Source organism: Labeo rohita, chromosome 18, assembly GCF_022985175.1.
Source record: "Labeo rohita strain BAU-BD-2019 chromosome 18, IGBB_LRoh.1.0, whole genome shotgun sequence".
In the NCBI taxonomy this organism is placed as follows: Eukaryota; Metazoa; Chordata; class Actinopteri; order Cypriniformes; family Cyprinidae; genus Labeo; species Labeo rohita.
Window position 1 is genome coordinate 3,398,930 of NC_066886.1, and position 18,164 is coordinate 3,417,093.

At 31.2% G+C, this 18,164-nt stretch overlaps 1 protein-coding gene across 1 annotated transcript in view; it reads left to right on the forward strand.

The window, feature by feature from the left end:
• Nucleotides 1-15,113: 15,113 nt before the first annotated feature.
• si (sucrase-isomaltase (alpha-glucosidase)) overlaps nt 15,114-18,164 on the forward strand; it is a 62,901-nt gene continuing 59,850 nt past the window's right edge. The window contains exons 1-2 of the mRNA XM_051134312.1: nt 15,114-15,176; nt 16,124-16,247. Coding sequence (XP_050990269.1) covers nt 15,171-15,176; nt 16,124-16,247 — 130 coding nt within the window. The 5' untranslated portion in view covers nt 15,114-15,170. The remainder of the gene's footprint in view (nt 15,177-16,123; nt 16,248-18,164) is intronic.

Consider the following 18,164-nt stretch of genomic DNA (forward strand, 5'->3'; position numbering starts at 1 on the left):
ACACACACAAAAAAAACAATTTGTTGAGTCAACTTAAAATAATTTGTTACCCTGCTGCCATAAAATTTTAAGTTCAGTCAACTCAAAAAAGTTTAGTCAACTTGAAATGTTAAGTTGTACTAAGTGACAACTTAGATATTTGAGATGATTCAACTTAAAATTTTAAGGCAGCTGCGTAATTTAGAACCCAGCTTTTAAGTTTAACAAGCCAAATGTCAAATTAAATATCAAATAATATAAGTTGTGGCTTTGTACAACTTGACATTTCAAGTTGACTAAACTTATTTGAGTTGACTGAACTTAAAATGATAAGGCACCAGGGTAACACATTATTTTAAGTTGACTCAACAAATTGTGTTTTTTTGTTGTTGTTTTTTACAGTGTAGGATAAATGTATACAATTATTGTGCAACTCAAACCCGGGTAACAAATTATTTTAAGTTGACTCAACAAATTGTTTTTTACAGTGTATTGCTGTGGCAGAAATGTGCAAAAACTCAGGATTTTTGGAAGAATGGACAGATTTTTTTTCTTTTATTCACAATATGTTGTTTTCCCAACACAATGTGTGTAAATGGGAGCAGAGATCAGGCGTGAGACTGCAGCCGTCTGTCAGATTGTGTCATGTGTGACTGAATTTGCCCCCCGTCTATTCGAATCGGGCCAGTGACTCATTTCTGCAATAACTCACAACGATGACCTTTCATAAATGGCAAAAATATATCTCGGTAGTAATGCTGTGATGGAGCGTTTAAAGGAGAGGTTGCTAACAAGTATTGTAGAAGGTGCATTCTCCTCCTCTTACGAATAGTAAAAAAAAAAAAAAAAATGCATTTTTGGCACAGTGAGAATATTTTAATGGAAACCAAGCACATTTGTTTGCAAATTCTTTTTGATTGTATTGCAATCTCATTCTCATTACCTGGAATCTATCTATCTATCTATCTATCTGTCTATCTATCTATCTATCTATCTGTCTGTCTGTCTATCTATCTGTCTGTCTATCTGTCTATATATCTATCATTTGTTTACTTGTTATATATAATATATATATATATATATATATATATATATATATATATATATATATATATTATGAATGTTACAATGCAATCTTAATCCTCTTGAATGTAAGATACATAATCATATACAATTATTCAGAGTTTGCAAAACCCTGCCTATTGAGATGTAAACATAATCTGAAAGCTGAATAAATAAGCTTTCTACTGATGTTAGGATAGAACAATATTACAACGATAGATACAACTATTTGAAAATCTGGAATCTGAGGGTGCAAAAAAAAAAAAAAATCTAAATATTGAGAAAATCGTGTTTAAAGTTGTCCAAATGAAGTTTTTAGCAAGGCATATTACTAATCAAAAATTAAGTTTTTATATATTAATGGTAGGAAATTTACAAAATATCTCCATGGAACATGATCTTTACTTAATATCCTAATGATTTTTGGCATAAAAGAAAAATTGATCATTTTGACACATACAATGTATTTTTTGGCTATTGCTACAAATATACCGTGCTACTTAAGAAATTGCAGATGTCAACACACAGAGGTTGTATGACATGCTCTCATCTTCAAAATCCATGAACAGTTTATTTTGTGTATGAATTATTGATTGTAGAGAGCATGAAATTTAGAAATATGACAGGATAGATTTTATGCATTAGGTCAATCACTATACATATTGGTATGGAAGCTTGTTTCTGCCACAGAATAAAAAATAATACACACAATTCTGACTTTTTTTTTTCTCACAATTGCTAATTCAGAGATAAAAATGACAAGATATGAACCTACAGTTCTAAAGGGGGAAAAAAACTTTTTTCTCTCTCTCTGAATGCTATAAATTTTACAGCTTCCATTTCCACCATTAAAAAAATAAATAAATAATCGCAAGTTCATATCTCAAGTATAATTAGAGAATAATTTGAAATTCTGCGTTTATATCTTACAATTCTGTTTATATCTTGCATTTGTGAAGAAAAAAAATTCATAGTTCTAAACTCAGAATTATGACTTTTTCTCTCCGTTATAAATTTACCAATTGTTTTTTGTTTCCAGCATGAAATGAAACATTTAAAAAAAGGTACACTTTTAAAAATGAAGGTTCCAAAAGGGTGTTTTTGCAGTGATGCAATAGAAGAACCATGTTTGGTTCCCCAAAGAACCTTTCAGTGAACAGTTCTTAAAAGAACCATTTTGAAGAACATTTTAAAAATCTAAAGAACCTTTTTCGACAATAAAGAACCTTTTCTGCATTTGAAAGGTTCTATGGATGTTCAAGGTTCTTCATGGAACCATCGATGCCAATAAAGAACCTTTATTTTTAAGAGTGTAATTGCAACCTTTTATCTCACAATTCTGACGTTGCTCCTCACAACTGCAAGTTTATAGCTCACAATTCTTTCTCAAAACCGTGAGTTTATATCTTGCAATTGCAAGAAAGAATCATAATTGTGAGATAAACTCTGATTTGTGAGAAAAAAATCAAAATTTTGGAATTAAAAAGTCTTTTTGGCAGAAACAAGCTTCCATATGTTGGTGGCCTGTGCTGTTTATGTTAATAAATGTCATCATCTGATTTTAAAGACATTTTTGTTTGCAGTCTTGTGTTAGGTCTTTGTTTGATGTCCAAAATGTGTCCTGAACCAAGACCATTTGAGTAGCACAGATCCTGCTCACTTCCTCTGGCTCACTGGCTCTGTCTGAGGGCTGATGGGATCAGTGTGTGGACAGTGAGTGTATCTGTCTGGGGTGATTCATGACTCCAGGCCTTCCCTTCTGACAGCCTTCCTCTGCCATTTCTCTCCATCTCCCTCTCTCTCTCTTTATCCTGACAGCAGGACTTTCTGAGCGTGCCTGGACGCAGAGCACCAACATTTCCGATGCAGCCTGTGGCCGCGGGGTCAGCCAGCACCCACCGATCCCGCCGTGCTCCGCCTGCCTGATCAGCCTCTGTCGGCTCCAACCTCTCGTGTGTGTGTGTAAGTGTGTTTCACTTACCATCTGCTTTTCTCTTCCTCTAGTTCTCCTCACTTGCCTTTCATTTCAGGACAAACCTAATTTTTTTCACAGCATTTTTCGTGTGGGATCCCTTTGATGTACGTGTGTGTTTGCGCAATTCTGTGTCAGCACAAGGGTTTTTTTTTTACTCTTGAGGACACAGACAGCTGAAATCTCTGCTGTGTTTGCGTATGTGTGTGTTGTGCATGTCTCAGCACACCTCCCATGTAGTGCCAGTTACTTTAAGACTCTATGGGAAGCACAGATAGCATTTATTTATTTATTTATTTATTTGATTATGCATCTATCTATAAACAATACTATATTTATATTTACTGCAAATTTTCTATAATATATATCAGCTTTATTTTGTTAATTACTATAATACATTATGTTCGCCTTCCTGTAGCTACTATGCACTAGCAATTATTTAATAAAATGTATTTATAATTTATATAGGTCTTGGGTTCAATTGCCAAGAACAGCAAGAACTGAAAAAGTGTTACTTGAATGCAATGCAAGCTGGTTGCAATATATTCTACAAACATTTGTCCACAAAAAAAAAAGTTTAATTAATGCATTCTAATATGTGTTACTTTATGGGTAGGATTTTGTGGCCGCTCGGCTCATTGAAGCCTGTTTGAAGTATGGTTATGAGACATACCTGTACAATTGATTTTAATAGAGTTGAGATTGATGTTCATACCATTCTTGTAGCTCAAACAGTAGACCATAGAGTTAGAAATGCCAAGGTCATGGATTCATTAAACAGGGAATGTATGAACTGATTAAAATATACCATGAATGCAGTGTAAGCTGCTTTGGATAAAGGCATCTGCCTAATGCATTAAATGTAAAGGTATATTTTATATATATATATATATATATAAAAAAAAAAAAAAAAAAACTTTATTAAACCTTAAAGGAGAAGTCCACTTCCAGAACAATAATTTACAGATAATGTACTCAACCCCTTGTCATCCAAGATGTTCATGTCTTTCTTTCTTCAGTCATAAAGAAATTGTGTTTTTTGAGGAAAACATTTCAGGATTTTTCTTCATATAATGGACTGATATGGTGCCCCAAGTTTGAACTTCCAAAATGCAGTTTAATTGCGGCTTCAAACGATCCCAGATGCAGTTGTAAATGATCCCAGTCAAGGAAGAAGTGTCTTATCTAGTGAAACTATCTGTTATTTTCATTTAAAAAAATACAATTTCAGTACTTTTTAATGCGTCTTGTCTTGCTCTCCCTGAACTCTGTATTTTGACAGTTAGGGTATGTCGAAAAACTCTAATCATATTTTCTCCCTAAACTTCAAAAATCATTTAAAAAAACATTTAAACTGCATTTTGGAAGTTCAAACTTGGGGCACCATACCAGTCCATTATATGGTGAAAAACCCTGAAATGTTTTCTTCAAAAAACATAATTTCTTTACGACTGAAGACAGAAAGACATAAACATCTTGGATGACAAGGGGGTGAGTACATTTTCTGTAAATTGTTGTTCTGGAAGTGGACTTCTCCTTTAAGTAAAGGTGAAAGAAAAGGAATTACTTTTTAAAAAGTGAAATAATTGATCAAGCCCAGAACTGTAATTTTACCAAATTTACACATGACAATGGGATGACATTTAGGCAAAATAAATAATAAATGTACACATCCTCATTCTGGTCAAAAGTTTTCACCCCCTGGCTCTTAATACATCATGTTTTCTTCTGGAGCATCAGTGAGCATCTGAACCTTCTGCAATAGTTGCATATGAGTCCCTCAGTTGTTCTCAGTGTGAAAAGATGAATCTCAAAATCACATTATTAAATTGCTTTAGTCCAGTTTAAGGTGGACGTTTGTACAATTATACTCTATGGCCTTTTACTTGGTTAAAAAAAAAAGAAAAAAGTATAAGTAACAAATGTGGTAGACTGTGTACAAAAGGTTTTGCTAATGTTGATCATTTAGAGGCCTTAGAAATTTGGATATCAAACAGTATACGGTAGGCTTCAAGGGTTAAAAAGCAGCTTTTTTGACAGATCTGAGGACACACTTGCGATTTATACTGTAAGATGCATCTGTGCTTCCCTTCTTGAAAAGCATTGGCTGTAACTGCTGCATATAGTTGTTGACTGATCATAAGTGCAGTACTGTGCATTTGTGTGTCATTTTATGTGAATGAACATATGCAATGTCTCTCTCTCTCTCAGTGTGTGTGAGTGTGTGTGCACGCTGTGGAGTGGAGGCTGTCTCGCTCTTTCTCTCTCGCTCCAGAAGAGCAAAGAAATGTTGCACTTTGATCCACCTCCGCCCTACTGGTTTGTGGCTGTTTCTTTGATTTTTCAGTCTCTGGGGTTCTTGTCTGCATGCATGTCTGTGTGTATATATACAATGTGCGAAGCTAATGGTTTATCCTACTTTTGAAGGACTATGGGGAAGGTGATATATAAACGGAGGCAGCGCGAAAGCAGTACAGGGTGGGCGACTCTCTGGAGCTGGAGGCTGCCTGACCTTGTAAAGAGGCCGTTTGTAGCGACAAAGTGACCGAAAGTCATTCGGTTTCAAATAGAATTGGCGATCTGAGGCGACATGAGCGACAACAACCACTAGCGAAGTGACAAAGTTCAACTTTATGCACAATGATAAGGAACAACCAGTAGGAGATAAACCACCATTAGATAAACACACTGTCTGAAGAGTTTATCTTCATCCCATGAAGGGCAATATTTTATTACTTTATGGTATATATTTTCCATGGAACACAAAATGAGCTTAGCAGATTGTCCTAGCTGCTCTATCATTAAGGCATTTTTTGACCAAAATAACAATTCATAATTCATAATAACGCTTCCTGCAGTGAAAAAGTCAATTTCTTGTTGTCCTCTCACATCAAAATTCATCAACATATTTGTTTAAAGCTGTTTTGGACTGTTTTGGGTTGTAAACGGTGCTTGATCAATATATATTTCTCTCCTAATTCGGACGAGATGACTGAAAACCACAAAAAAACATGAATTTGTTTCTTATAAACATAGCTATCTTGGCTTTGGCTTCTCAAGATGTTAATTGATGGATTGGAGTGGTGTGGATTACTTGTGGATTATTGTGATTTTTTTATCAGCTGTTTGGACTCTCAATCTGACGGCACCCATTCACTGCAGAGGATCCATTAGTGAGCAAGTGATGCAATGCTATATTTCTACAAATCTGATGAAGAAGCAAACTCATGAGGCTGAGAAAACTTCAGCGAATTTTAATTTTTGTGTGAACTGTTCCTTTAAGGTGTTTGACATCTTATTCATTCAGTCTAAAATAAGTTTGCATGCTTTAAATGCATTGGCCCTTTATTCCTTGTTTACTATGTTGTCTTTAATTTATTCTTTTGAATACGTCCTTCTGTTTCTCTGACCTCTTCCCGTTCTTCTCTTTTCCTGTCCTTTGTGCGTAATGCTCATGTCCTGTTCTGTGTCAGATGGGCCGTGCTGAAGTGGGTCACCATAAACTCTGAGGACATAAGAGCATACGGCTCTCAATGCAGTGTGTGTGAGTCACATCTCAGTGACAAACAACAGACGCTACACCACAATTCATTAGCAGACACGACTGCTGCATCATTTATCAGCTCATACGTGTGGCACAACCGCTTGTGTGTCCCGGTGTGAGCGGAGATATGAAGATATTGATATATAAAATATATATGTATAATATAATAATAAAATATATAATAATAAAAATAATTACACATCATTCATGGAAAATTTTTGGATGTTGATCTAACATTTTTTGATTTTTCTTTTTTTTTTTCAGATTATTTTTTAAAGTAATAAAATGGAATGTTTTCTTAACATTTGCATATCCAAGAGAAAATTTAAACATAAAAAAACATTAAACATTTAAATAAAAAAATAATAATAATAATAATTAAAAATGTTTTTGAACATTTAGAGAACATTCAGAAATAATGTTTTCATAATTTAATTTAACTAGTAAAGTGTTTCCATTGCTATATAGATATATACATTTTATCACCTTGTATTAGTAGTTTCCATTTTCAGAAAGAAAAAAAAAATCCTAGAAATGTCATAGCAGGGTTTATTATTAAAAAATGACTTTAGTTAATAACTGAATTACATCCAATTAAATCTATTAAGAAAATTATTATACATTCCATGTATGCCGTAATTTCATTATCATTTAATCTCCACCACATATTGAAAAATTAGACTTAAAACATATCACCAATGGTATTTCAATGTTAATTTAATAATAATAGCAATTTATATATAAAAATATATTATATTGTTTAAACATATTAAACAAGGTTCAGACAGAGAATACTCTGCTGTGAACAATATTGGTTTTCTGTAAACTGCATAATGAGATTTGTTTGGTGTTTTTTAAGTGGTCTGGCATTTAGGCAGTATACAGTATGAACAGCATATAGAGTAAAGTTTAAAAATGTATGTGGGTGTGTGTTTAGAGGGGACAAAGTTTAGTGCTGTAAATATTTCATATTATGCTCTGTCACATCTACCTGAACTTGCAGATATGATTAACCTTGAACCCACTCTATTGCAGAGACAGGGAATTTTTTTCCCCCTTTTTTGTCTAATTAGGTCCACCAGAGGCACACAGAAAATAAAAGGAACCTATAGATGAGTGGTCAGTTCAAAAGAGCTCATTACAGAAGCTAAATGAATCAGGCTATATTTTTTATTTAGGAGAGAATTTATGTCACCAGCTATGATTTTATCCAAATTGCAAATTTATTAGGATTATTATTTTTTTTTTGTATTATCTTTTTTTCTGGTAATAAACAGTTTATCCAATTTAAGTTAGGGAGGAGGAGTAGAAGTATATTTCTTTCTATTGTAGTTGTTTGATTTTTAGCATTCTTTAGATATAATTAAATATTTATCCTTTCCATTTGTTTATACAATATATGGCATTATAATAAGTTAATGGAAACCCTACTATGGATGTCTTAAAGGCACAGCAGCAAATTATATACAATTCTATCAAAAATGTTTTAATAATTAAAAAAAATAATAATAAAATAAAAAAATAATATTGATTATAATGGTAATTTTGGCCTAAATAAACCTAAATCATCATTTTAAATGTACTTCAGGTAAAACCACATTTTAAAAATGGTAGTTCTCCATAACTCCAGTGGGTAAACATAAGGGTCATTTTCCAGCTTTATTTTTATATAGATTAACAAATAAACATACAATTCATAAAATGAATTAAAAAAAAAAAAAAAAAAAAAAAGTCAAAATCTCAGATTTGACATAATAATAAGTGGATGGACCTCAGCTAAAATAAAATTATACGATGAAATGTAATTGCTTTCATTTCTCCGAAAAGTTATTGTACCTCAGGTGAAATAAAATTATACAATGATATTTAGTAGCTTTCATTTCTCCATAAAGTTATGGGTTATCATAAAGGTCATGTATTATTCTGTTGAAGGAGCTATCAGTGGTGCACATGTGCCAGTCAGGCTCACCTGCTGCCTGTCACCTTTCTTCAATGCCAAACACTAAGTCAACTGCATTTTTAAACTTAAATTTCAGTGCAAAAGAGTGTGATTTCTGGATGTGCCTAATAGTTAACTAATAGTTCACATGTCAGAGCATCAACGACAGAAAGTGTTTGAGGCAGATCCAAACACCAAATAATTGATTAATGACTCTAGACAAACATTTGAAGAAAAAGAGACTTCCTGGATTACTTCCTGGAGTGCTGAGAGCACTATGTGTGTGTGTGTGTGTGTGTGTGAGAGAGAGAGAGAGAGAGAGAGGTGGATTGTATCTCTGTATTGTGAGACTAGTACAGGAGATAATTAGCTGTCAGAGTGTATTACTGCTCTCAGCCGGAGCTGATAAACACAGGAGAAGAGCTTTCACCTTACACAACCATACTCTATTTTCATACTGTGAACACACACAGGAGCCAGAATTAACACTTGCCAAGTGCCAAATGCGAGTAAAATTTGGTGTAGACAAGTAAATAAAACATTACCAGTTGGCTGGAAACTTTATGGTTGAAATTGCTGTGGAAGAAGCAGATTTAGAAGTTTACAAACCCTAGGAACATTAATAAACCTTTCAGTCAGTTGCCTGCCTGTAATAATGATCTCAAAACTAAAATAGTTACACAACATTTATAGAAGATGTTTTTTTTTTTTTTTTTTTTACATTTCAGTTGGACACTGATCTAACATATTTTGAAATGTTACTTGTTTCGAAAATAACGTTCAGAATGTTCAGAAAACATTCAAAAGTAACATTCCCATCATTTTTTCAAAGTGATAAAAACATTTGCATATCCAAGAAAAAAAAAACATTAAAATAAATATTTAAATATATATATATATATATATATATATATATATATATATATATTGCATTCTGAAAGAACGTTTTTATTACTTTATTAATGTTATTATTATTACATATTAAGTGTGGGATATTGTATTAAAAACATAGAATAAAGAAAAAATATTATTTTATAACGTTTTATAACAAATTGTCCAAAAAATTACAAAAACATTCAAATAAACATTTAAATACATTTTATTATTATTATTATTATTATTATTATTATTATTATTATTATTATTTTTTTTTTTTTTTTTTTAATTTATTAAAAAAAAAAATTGAATTTGAACATTCAGAAAAAAAAAAAAACGTTTTTATAATTTAATTTCACTAGTAAAGCTTTTCCATTGCTGGTATATTTTCTAAATTCATAAACATACAGTAAAAATAAATAAACCTTTTTTTACAGTGGGTTTCCATCCACTTATTATTATTACATAATTAAGTCTGGGATATTGTTTTAAAAACATTGAAAAAAATAGTATTTTATAACATTTTATAAGAAATTGACCAAAATATTACAAAAACATTTAAATAAACTGAAATACGTTTTTATTTTTTTCATTAAGAAATAACATTTGCATAATTTAACTAGTGAAGCTTTTCTATTGCTGGTTTCTAAATTTTATAAATATACATAAATAAAAGTAAATATATATATATATATATATATATATATATATATATATATATATATATATATATATATATATATATATATATATATATATATATATATATATATATATATATATATATATATATATATATATATATATATATATATATATATTGTTTCCATCCACTTATTATTATTATTACAGGACTAAGTCTGGGATGTTGTATTAAAAACATAGAATGAAGAAAAAAATATTATTTTATAACTTTGTATAACAATTTGACCAAAATATTACACAAATAAATACATAACATTTGGGATCAGTAATTTATATATATATATATATATATATATATATATATATATATATATATACCAAAATATTACAAAAACATTTAAATAAACTGAAATACATTTTATTTTTTTCATTAAGAAATAACATTTGCATAATTTAACTAGTGAAGCTTTTCTATTGCTGGTTTCTAAATTTTATAAATATACATAAATAAAAGTAAATATATATATATATATATATATATATATATATTGTTTCCATCCACTTATTATTATTATTACAGGACTAAGTCTGGGATGTTGTATTAAAAACATAGAATGAAGAAAAAAATATTATTTTATAACTTTGTATAACAATTTGACCAAAATATTACACAAATAAATACATAACATTTGGGATCAGTAATTTATATATATATATATATATATATATATATATATATATATATATTTTTTTTTTTTTTTTTTTAAAGTATTCGTTTGATCAGAAAATCTGGTAAAATCACTAATATTCTGAAATATTATTACAATTTAAAATAATTATTTTCTCTTTGAATATATTTGAAAAAGTCATTTATTCCTGTGATTGATTAAAAAGCTGAATTTTTGTCTTCAGTGTCACATGATCCTTCAGAAATCATTCTAATATGTTGATAGATGCTCAAGAAACAGTTGTGCTGCTTCATATTTTTTTTCTTGAACCACAGCATTTTTTCAAGAATCTTTTGATTTATGAAAAGTATAGTATTCTTTTGCAACATTATACGTCTTCTCATATGATCAGTATAATCTGTCCGTATTATATTGTCTCCAAAAACCAAACTTCTCAGATTTACTCTTGTGTGTTGTCTTTGTCATTTTCTCCTGTCTTGTTGCCAGTGCTCTTTTTTTGTGATTGCCCATAAATATCTGCTTACGTGCCAAATCCAGCACAGCCTTCATCTGAGAGACATCCAGCCTGATAATTATTAAACCCCTCAGCAGTCTCTTTCTGTTCTTGTCTGTCTTTCCTTACCAGTCTACCAGATGACTTTATTTGCCTCATAAAGAAGTGTCGCAGCCACTTTGAGTGTGATTGTCGTGAAGAAGTGGAGAATCATGAAGGGATAGAGTCCAAGATCAAACTTTGTAAAGCTGCTTGCATGTTATTTTATTTTTATATTACACGCATTGTACTATTATACACGTTCACATTATTGTTCTATCATGAGCTGATAAGGACGGTTTTATGTGTTTATGCATGTATAATTAAGATTAAGAGCTGATGTAATCATATCAGTCAAGCTCGGCTCAGAAAATCCTAGAAGAATGTGAGCAGAAGTTTCTGTTGGAAATCATCATAATTTGTTTTTTTTTTGTTGTTTTGTTTTTTTGGATGCTAACATAACACAAAACAAAAAGTAGATCTGCCAGAACAAAAGGTTTGTAGTAGGATTATACTGTTTTTAGTATAATATAATGGTGTCTTGGGACATTAACAGAAATTAAAAAAAAAAAAAAAAAATCTGTATATTATGGCTCAAGCTCTGATTAGGATTATATCCAAAAGAAAGGCTTTTAATAATCAAATAAGAATAAAAAAAAATGCATTTAAAAAAATGAAGAATCTTATTTGATTTCCATTGTATTCCTTTAGGATGATTCTATAAGACTATGATCCATTCATTTATTTTTTTGTATGTATATGTGTGGCCAAGGTGCTTGATGATATAGTAGTAATAATAATAATAATAATAACAATAATAATAATGAAAACAACAACAACAAAACAACATTATTATTATTATTATTATTATTATTATTATTATTATTATTATTATTATTATTATTAAGTAATCATTTAAAAATATATATTTTTGAATGACTTAATCTATGGGTATTATTATTATTATTATTATTATTATTATTGTTGTTGTTGTTGTTGTTGTTGTTGTTGTTGTTGTTGTTGTTGTTGGTGTTGTTGTTGTTAGCACAAAGATTATTACAAAATATTGAAAAGAAAGGGTTTTAATAATCTAATATGACTTAATCAAATAAGAATAAATTATTATTATTATTATTATTATTATTATTGTTGTTGTTGTTGTTTTATTAATATTTTTAGTAGTAGTAATAAGTAATTAAAAATATATATTTTCTAAATGATTGAATCTAAAGGTATTATTATTATTATTATTATTATTATTATTATTATTATTACACCATCCAAACACATATCCATATATTACACATTATTACACATATCCAAAAGAAAGGCTTTTAATAATTAAATATGAATTAATCATATATTATTATTAATTATTATTTTATTGTAAATTTGCATAATAATAATAATGCTATTTTATATGTGTGTGTATGTATAATTATTATACAAATGTTTTCTTTTCAATATAACGTTATTCAATGACTGTGTAAAATGTTGTTTGTTGTTGTTGTTATCAGTTATTATACGTGTGTCTGATTAATAATCAGTTGTATGTCGATCATATTTCTGTCTCGTCATCTCCCATTATTCCTCTCTCAACGCAGTTTGGCTGGATTTGTGAATTTCGGTGCAGCTCTCTGCTTCACTTTTGTTCCGCATCCATTTCCCCACAGCCGGCTCCAAATCTATTCTTTCGCACATTGGACCTGCAGCTCCAATCCAATTCTGGTACCTGAAAGTAGAACTGGCAATTCAATCCTGCGGTATTGATTCCTTGAGTTGGGACTGGCTCTCAGCTGTGATAGCTGCTCACGTAGCTCTTAACCTGATATGGTCATCAAAGCTTGACTGCAGGCGTACAGGCACATCTGGAGAAATCGCTATGCTAGCTCATTGTGGCTCATTGTGCTAGCGCAAGAGAAAGCATGATGCCGTCAGCACTAGCTCCGGCTCTAGTGGTATCATCACAGCCAAGTAGTATTCAGTGAGCTATTAAATCACAGAGATCGCTTCAGTTTCGAGTGCTAAAACACGTTATAGGCTCTACGGATCAGGTTCGGACAAATTCCGTCACGCCGTACTTTTCTGTAGGACTGATAACCTCAAATGGTAACCTTTCAGAGCAAACAAGAGGATGTGAATTTGGTGACTAGATTGAACTGGTCATGCTCTCAATAAAGCATAAGAAACAGCTAAGTGTCCATCGACAGTCTATCTACACTGCACAAAGCACAAAATTTACAAATTTCTAAACATTCACAAAATTACGATACATTTACAGTTGAGGTCAAAAGTTTACATACACCTTGCAGAATCTGCAAAATGTTAATTGTTTTACCAAAATAAGAGCGATCATGACCTAAATAAGATATTTCCTGCCTGCTGTTCTTCAGAAAATTCTTTGTTTTTTCAGCATTTTTGTGTATTTGAACCCTTTCCAAAAATGACTGTATGATTTTGAGATCCATCTTTTCACACTGAGGACAGCTGAGGGACTCATATGCAATTATTACAGAAGGTTTAAATGCTCACTGATGCTTTAGAAGGAAAAACCATGCATTAAGAGCTCTGAATTTGAAGATCAGGGTAAATTGACCTTATTTTGTCTTCTGGGAAACATGTATCTTCTGTAGTTTCTGACGGGCAGTACTAAATGAAAAAAAAAAAAAAAATGCATCTTCATTCTGTTCAAGTTTTCACCCCTGGCACTTAATGTTAGTTTTTATAGTAAATCTCTGAAAATCTAAATCTGAATTTGAATTTTTAATGTTATTATAACCTAAAGATGCTATGTGAAAGTTTAAAACAGAAAATAGTAGTTTCTAGCACTTTCTTGGTAAAGAAAACACATTTTTACTCAAAATGAATCAAAATGGGTTTATAGCGTTTTGTAACCAAACTCTTTATTTGTATTTATTGGTTTAATATGTGGAAAAATGTTTTCTGAGAACAGTACAAGTATTGTTCAAAACATCGTATTTTGTAGTTCTTCATGCTGTGCTGTTTGTCCATGTAAGGCATGACGAAGCATTTCTTCCGTTTTTGTGTTGTAAGAGTGAACTTTTCCACCCAAAATGATATTATTAGCCACTTTATCACTGCATTGTTTATTGGGACATTTTACAATCCTCCACGCTGGATTTAGCTGTCAAATAACCGAGCTGTTGCGGGACGTCTTTAACTCCACATCTGTGTTGAATAAAAATCATTTCACAAGATATTTTCTGTTCCAAAAATATTGCATGAACTCTTTCAAAACGCTTCAAAGAAGCAATTAGACGAGACTGGTTTCATGAGACGTTTGGATTTAAGCTGGAAATGTGTGATTTCCTTTCAGTGATGAGTTGAATGAGAGCTCAGAGACATAAAATTATTCGCAGACTAATAAGTACATTTTAATGAAGCAATTACATGTGCCATTTATGAGCCTCTTTAAGACTTTATTAAGATGGATTGTTTTACGATCTGAGGACAGACCTCTGACCCGAAAGGATGGGCGAGAGAGTGACAAAAAATGCCTTTTTGAAGGTGTGTTGAACTTTCTTCCTGACTGGTACAGGTACACTGCAAAAATAATTTTCTTTCTCAGTATTTTTCGTTTTCCAAATATTATATTTATGTGGAAAATACTGTGGAATGGTATGCATTTTGAGGCTTCAGAATGCTGCGAAACTGGCATATATATATAACATCTGGTTTCCGTCGTCTTCTGTGAATGATTCCCTAATTGTCCTAATGAGCGCTGCTTCATAACTATGACCTTTGGTAAACCATGGTGCAATGTAAGTTATGGTTGTAAAGCTGTAAAACACAAAAACACTTACTCAGGACTTTAATTTAATTGGTACATAAAACAGACGCTCCAGCTCTGCCTCTTCAGTGTGCCCTGACTTCAACTTGCACACAGGACTGACAAAAGGAAAGAAATAACAATGAAGGTAGGACAAATACATTTGTAAATAAATAAATAAATAAATAATATATATTTTTTTATAAAAAAAAAAAATGTTAAATATTTTTTGCATTTTTGTTTTTTAATTTTTATTTATTTTTATTTTTTTTTATAGTTTATATGCATTAATAACTTGTATAAAATATACTATATATATTTAATACAAGATGTCATAACTTTTATAGCTTACATGCAGTCATGTTTGTCGCTTTAATAAGATGATTTTTGTTATCTTGACATGTTTATGACTCTTAATAGACCATTTGCTGCACATACAAATGTTCGGTAGTTTAGCAAGATGAGAATGCTTTGCAAACATTTTATCTTGATGGGATTGTTTCACCCCACAAGCTGCTGAAAATGAAAAACAATCAATTTAATGTTGAAGGACTGAAATTAAATTGAGACTGTTTGATCTATAAGAACAATTATGTGGCTTTTTTGTTTTGTCATGCAAGTCTGTTCAAGCGAACAATCATTTTTTAAATACTCTAAAATCTGCTGTTTTGTTGAAAAAGGATTAAAAAAGATGGAAGACAGCATAAAGTGTAGATGATAGTGGGCTGAAAACAGACTAATGCACAGACTTAAGTTCCTCTTTTCGAATTAAACTTACATAAGAAACATGCAAAACACATATTGGGCAACAATAACAAAAATTAATACAGTATTAAGAGAAACAACGAGCATGTTCCAGATGTTGTATCACTTTGTTGCTGGATTTTCCATGCATTTAAACCTTTTCATAGACTGAAATATAATACATCTAAAAAAAAAATGTATTACAGAAAGCGTTATCTCTGTGAATGTAAAACTATGGCAAAATTAAAAAATCTTTGAACATTAGTGAGGACATATACTGTGTATGTCAAAGATGTGCAGGTAGATGAATTATAGTTTGCTTACGGTTGTCTGTGTTTGTGTGTTGATCAGTTGAGAACGCGACGGTTCTCGGGGCTGGAGCTGTCCCTGATGGTGTTGTTTGCGTTGGTGCTGGTGGTCGCTGTCGCAATGGTCGTTCTCCTGGCCACTGGGGAACCAGGGACAATCAAAGATGGTAGGTGATCAGATGCCAGTAATTTTGTCATATAACAACTACACACACTCTTACAGGGACACGAACACGCATGTATAAACTCTGCAGGGATAAAAAGACAAGTACAGAAGGTATTTCTTTGTAAATTTGTTTTCTTTGGAAGTTCAAAGCATTTATTGAAAGTTCTAAAATAGAAGAATAGAATAAAAGCTCAAAGTATAGTTACTTAGAATTATTGTAATGTTCCTGTACAAATACCTAAACATTCTTAAATCAAGATACATTTACTTCAGAAGCAGAATGACTTAAGATATTAAGGCTTGTTTTCTGAAAAAATGTTGAACATTAGTGGGTTTTTGCTTAAAAAATACTATTTATATGTAATTCAACTTCACAAGTGCATTTTCATGTTTTTAGTAAGGAAAGTCCAAACTTATAAAATTGGATTTATAATTTTATATTTAAAAATATTACTTTAATTTAGCAAGCATGCATTAAATAGCTCAAAAGTGACACTAAAGTGTGAAAGTAAAGTATAGACTTTTTACATTAAAATTCTTTTGCATTTAATTTTTTAACCCCATTAGCAGATATTTCCTCTTATTTCAAACTTAAACTCACTTAATTTTGATGCATTTTTTAGAAAACAAGATGTAATATCTTAAGTCATTTTGCTTTTCAAGTAAACATATCTTGATATAAGAATATTCAGATATTTGTATTGGGAAAAAAAGACAAAATACTGAATAAGAAAATCACTTTTTACAGTGTAGAAGTCATTTGTAAGACAGAAATAAAATAACTGACTCATATAAAAGAATTAACATTTTTTTAAATTCACCTTATCGTCATTTAACTCTGATTTTATGACAAATAAAAAAACAACCTGTATGATACCCGTGTTTACAAGATTGTGTGTTCAATAATTTATCCAGTATAGTAGGAATGACCTGTCAATGTTTAACAGAGGTCTATAACAGTATAGCAGCTCAACAAAGAAGTTCTTTATAAGGCAAAAAAAAAATTGTATACAGTACTAGTTCAATTAAATGTGATATTGATAAAGAAAAATTACCAGTATGATTTCCGAGTTTACAAGATAAGATGCAAGTTTAATAGTGCATCCAGTATAGTGCAAATGACCTATCTAATGCTTAACACAGATATTAGACACATATTATTACCCTGTTAATTATAAAAAAAAAAAAAAAAAAAAAAAAAAAGTGTTGTGGACCGATGAACATATTGTCCTGTGGGACTGCAATTCTTGAGAAGTAGTTTATTAATGATAAAAAACAGCAGCTGCCTTGTCAAGGACAGCAAGAAATGTGAGTCTTTGATGTTGCACTAAAGAATAAAGAATATGTCCATCCTGATTGTTATCAAGGACACCCAGCAGAGAGAAAACCAAAAGCAGAGGCAGCGTGCAGAGGCACTGGTGAACGGCTCGCACGGGGACGAGAAATCAAGCGCGCACAGACGAGCTTATTATGACAGCTGTCACTCGCAATTTCAATTTACCGCCCTGATGTTGGTCAAGTGGTTTATATTTAAAGGGGACAAAATGAGCCTGGGACAGCTGGTTTGGGTGGGGCGAGTCTGTATGGTCTCAGATAACCTTGTTTTAGGGGTGCAGGGTACTGATGGAGATCAGGTTACAAAACAAGCAAACAGATTTCTAAAAAACATCACATGTAGCAGGTTTTTAAGGAAAAATGTGGTGGTGTTTGATATATGATTTTATCAGATCAGTCAATGATTACAGCGTCTGTCTGGCAAAAAGCCAGTGTTTGATTACTAGAGATTATATAACAGTTAAGGTTAAGGAAAAGTTAAGGTTAAATTAAACAACATGTTAAATAACATTACTCTTCAATAAATCACATGTAGTTGCCAAGCAACTTGTAATATTAATAAAAAAATCAGCTGATGTCTGGT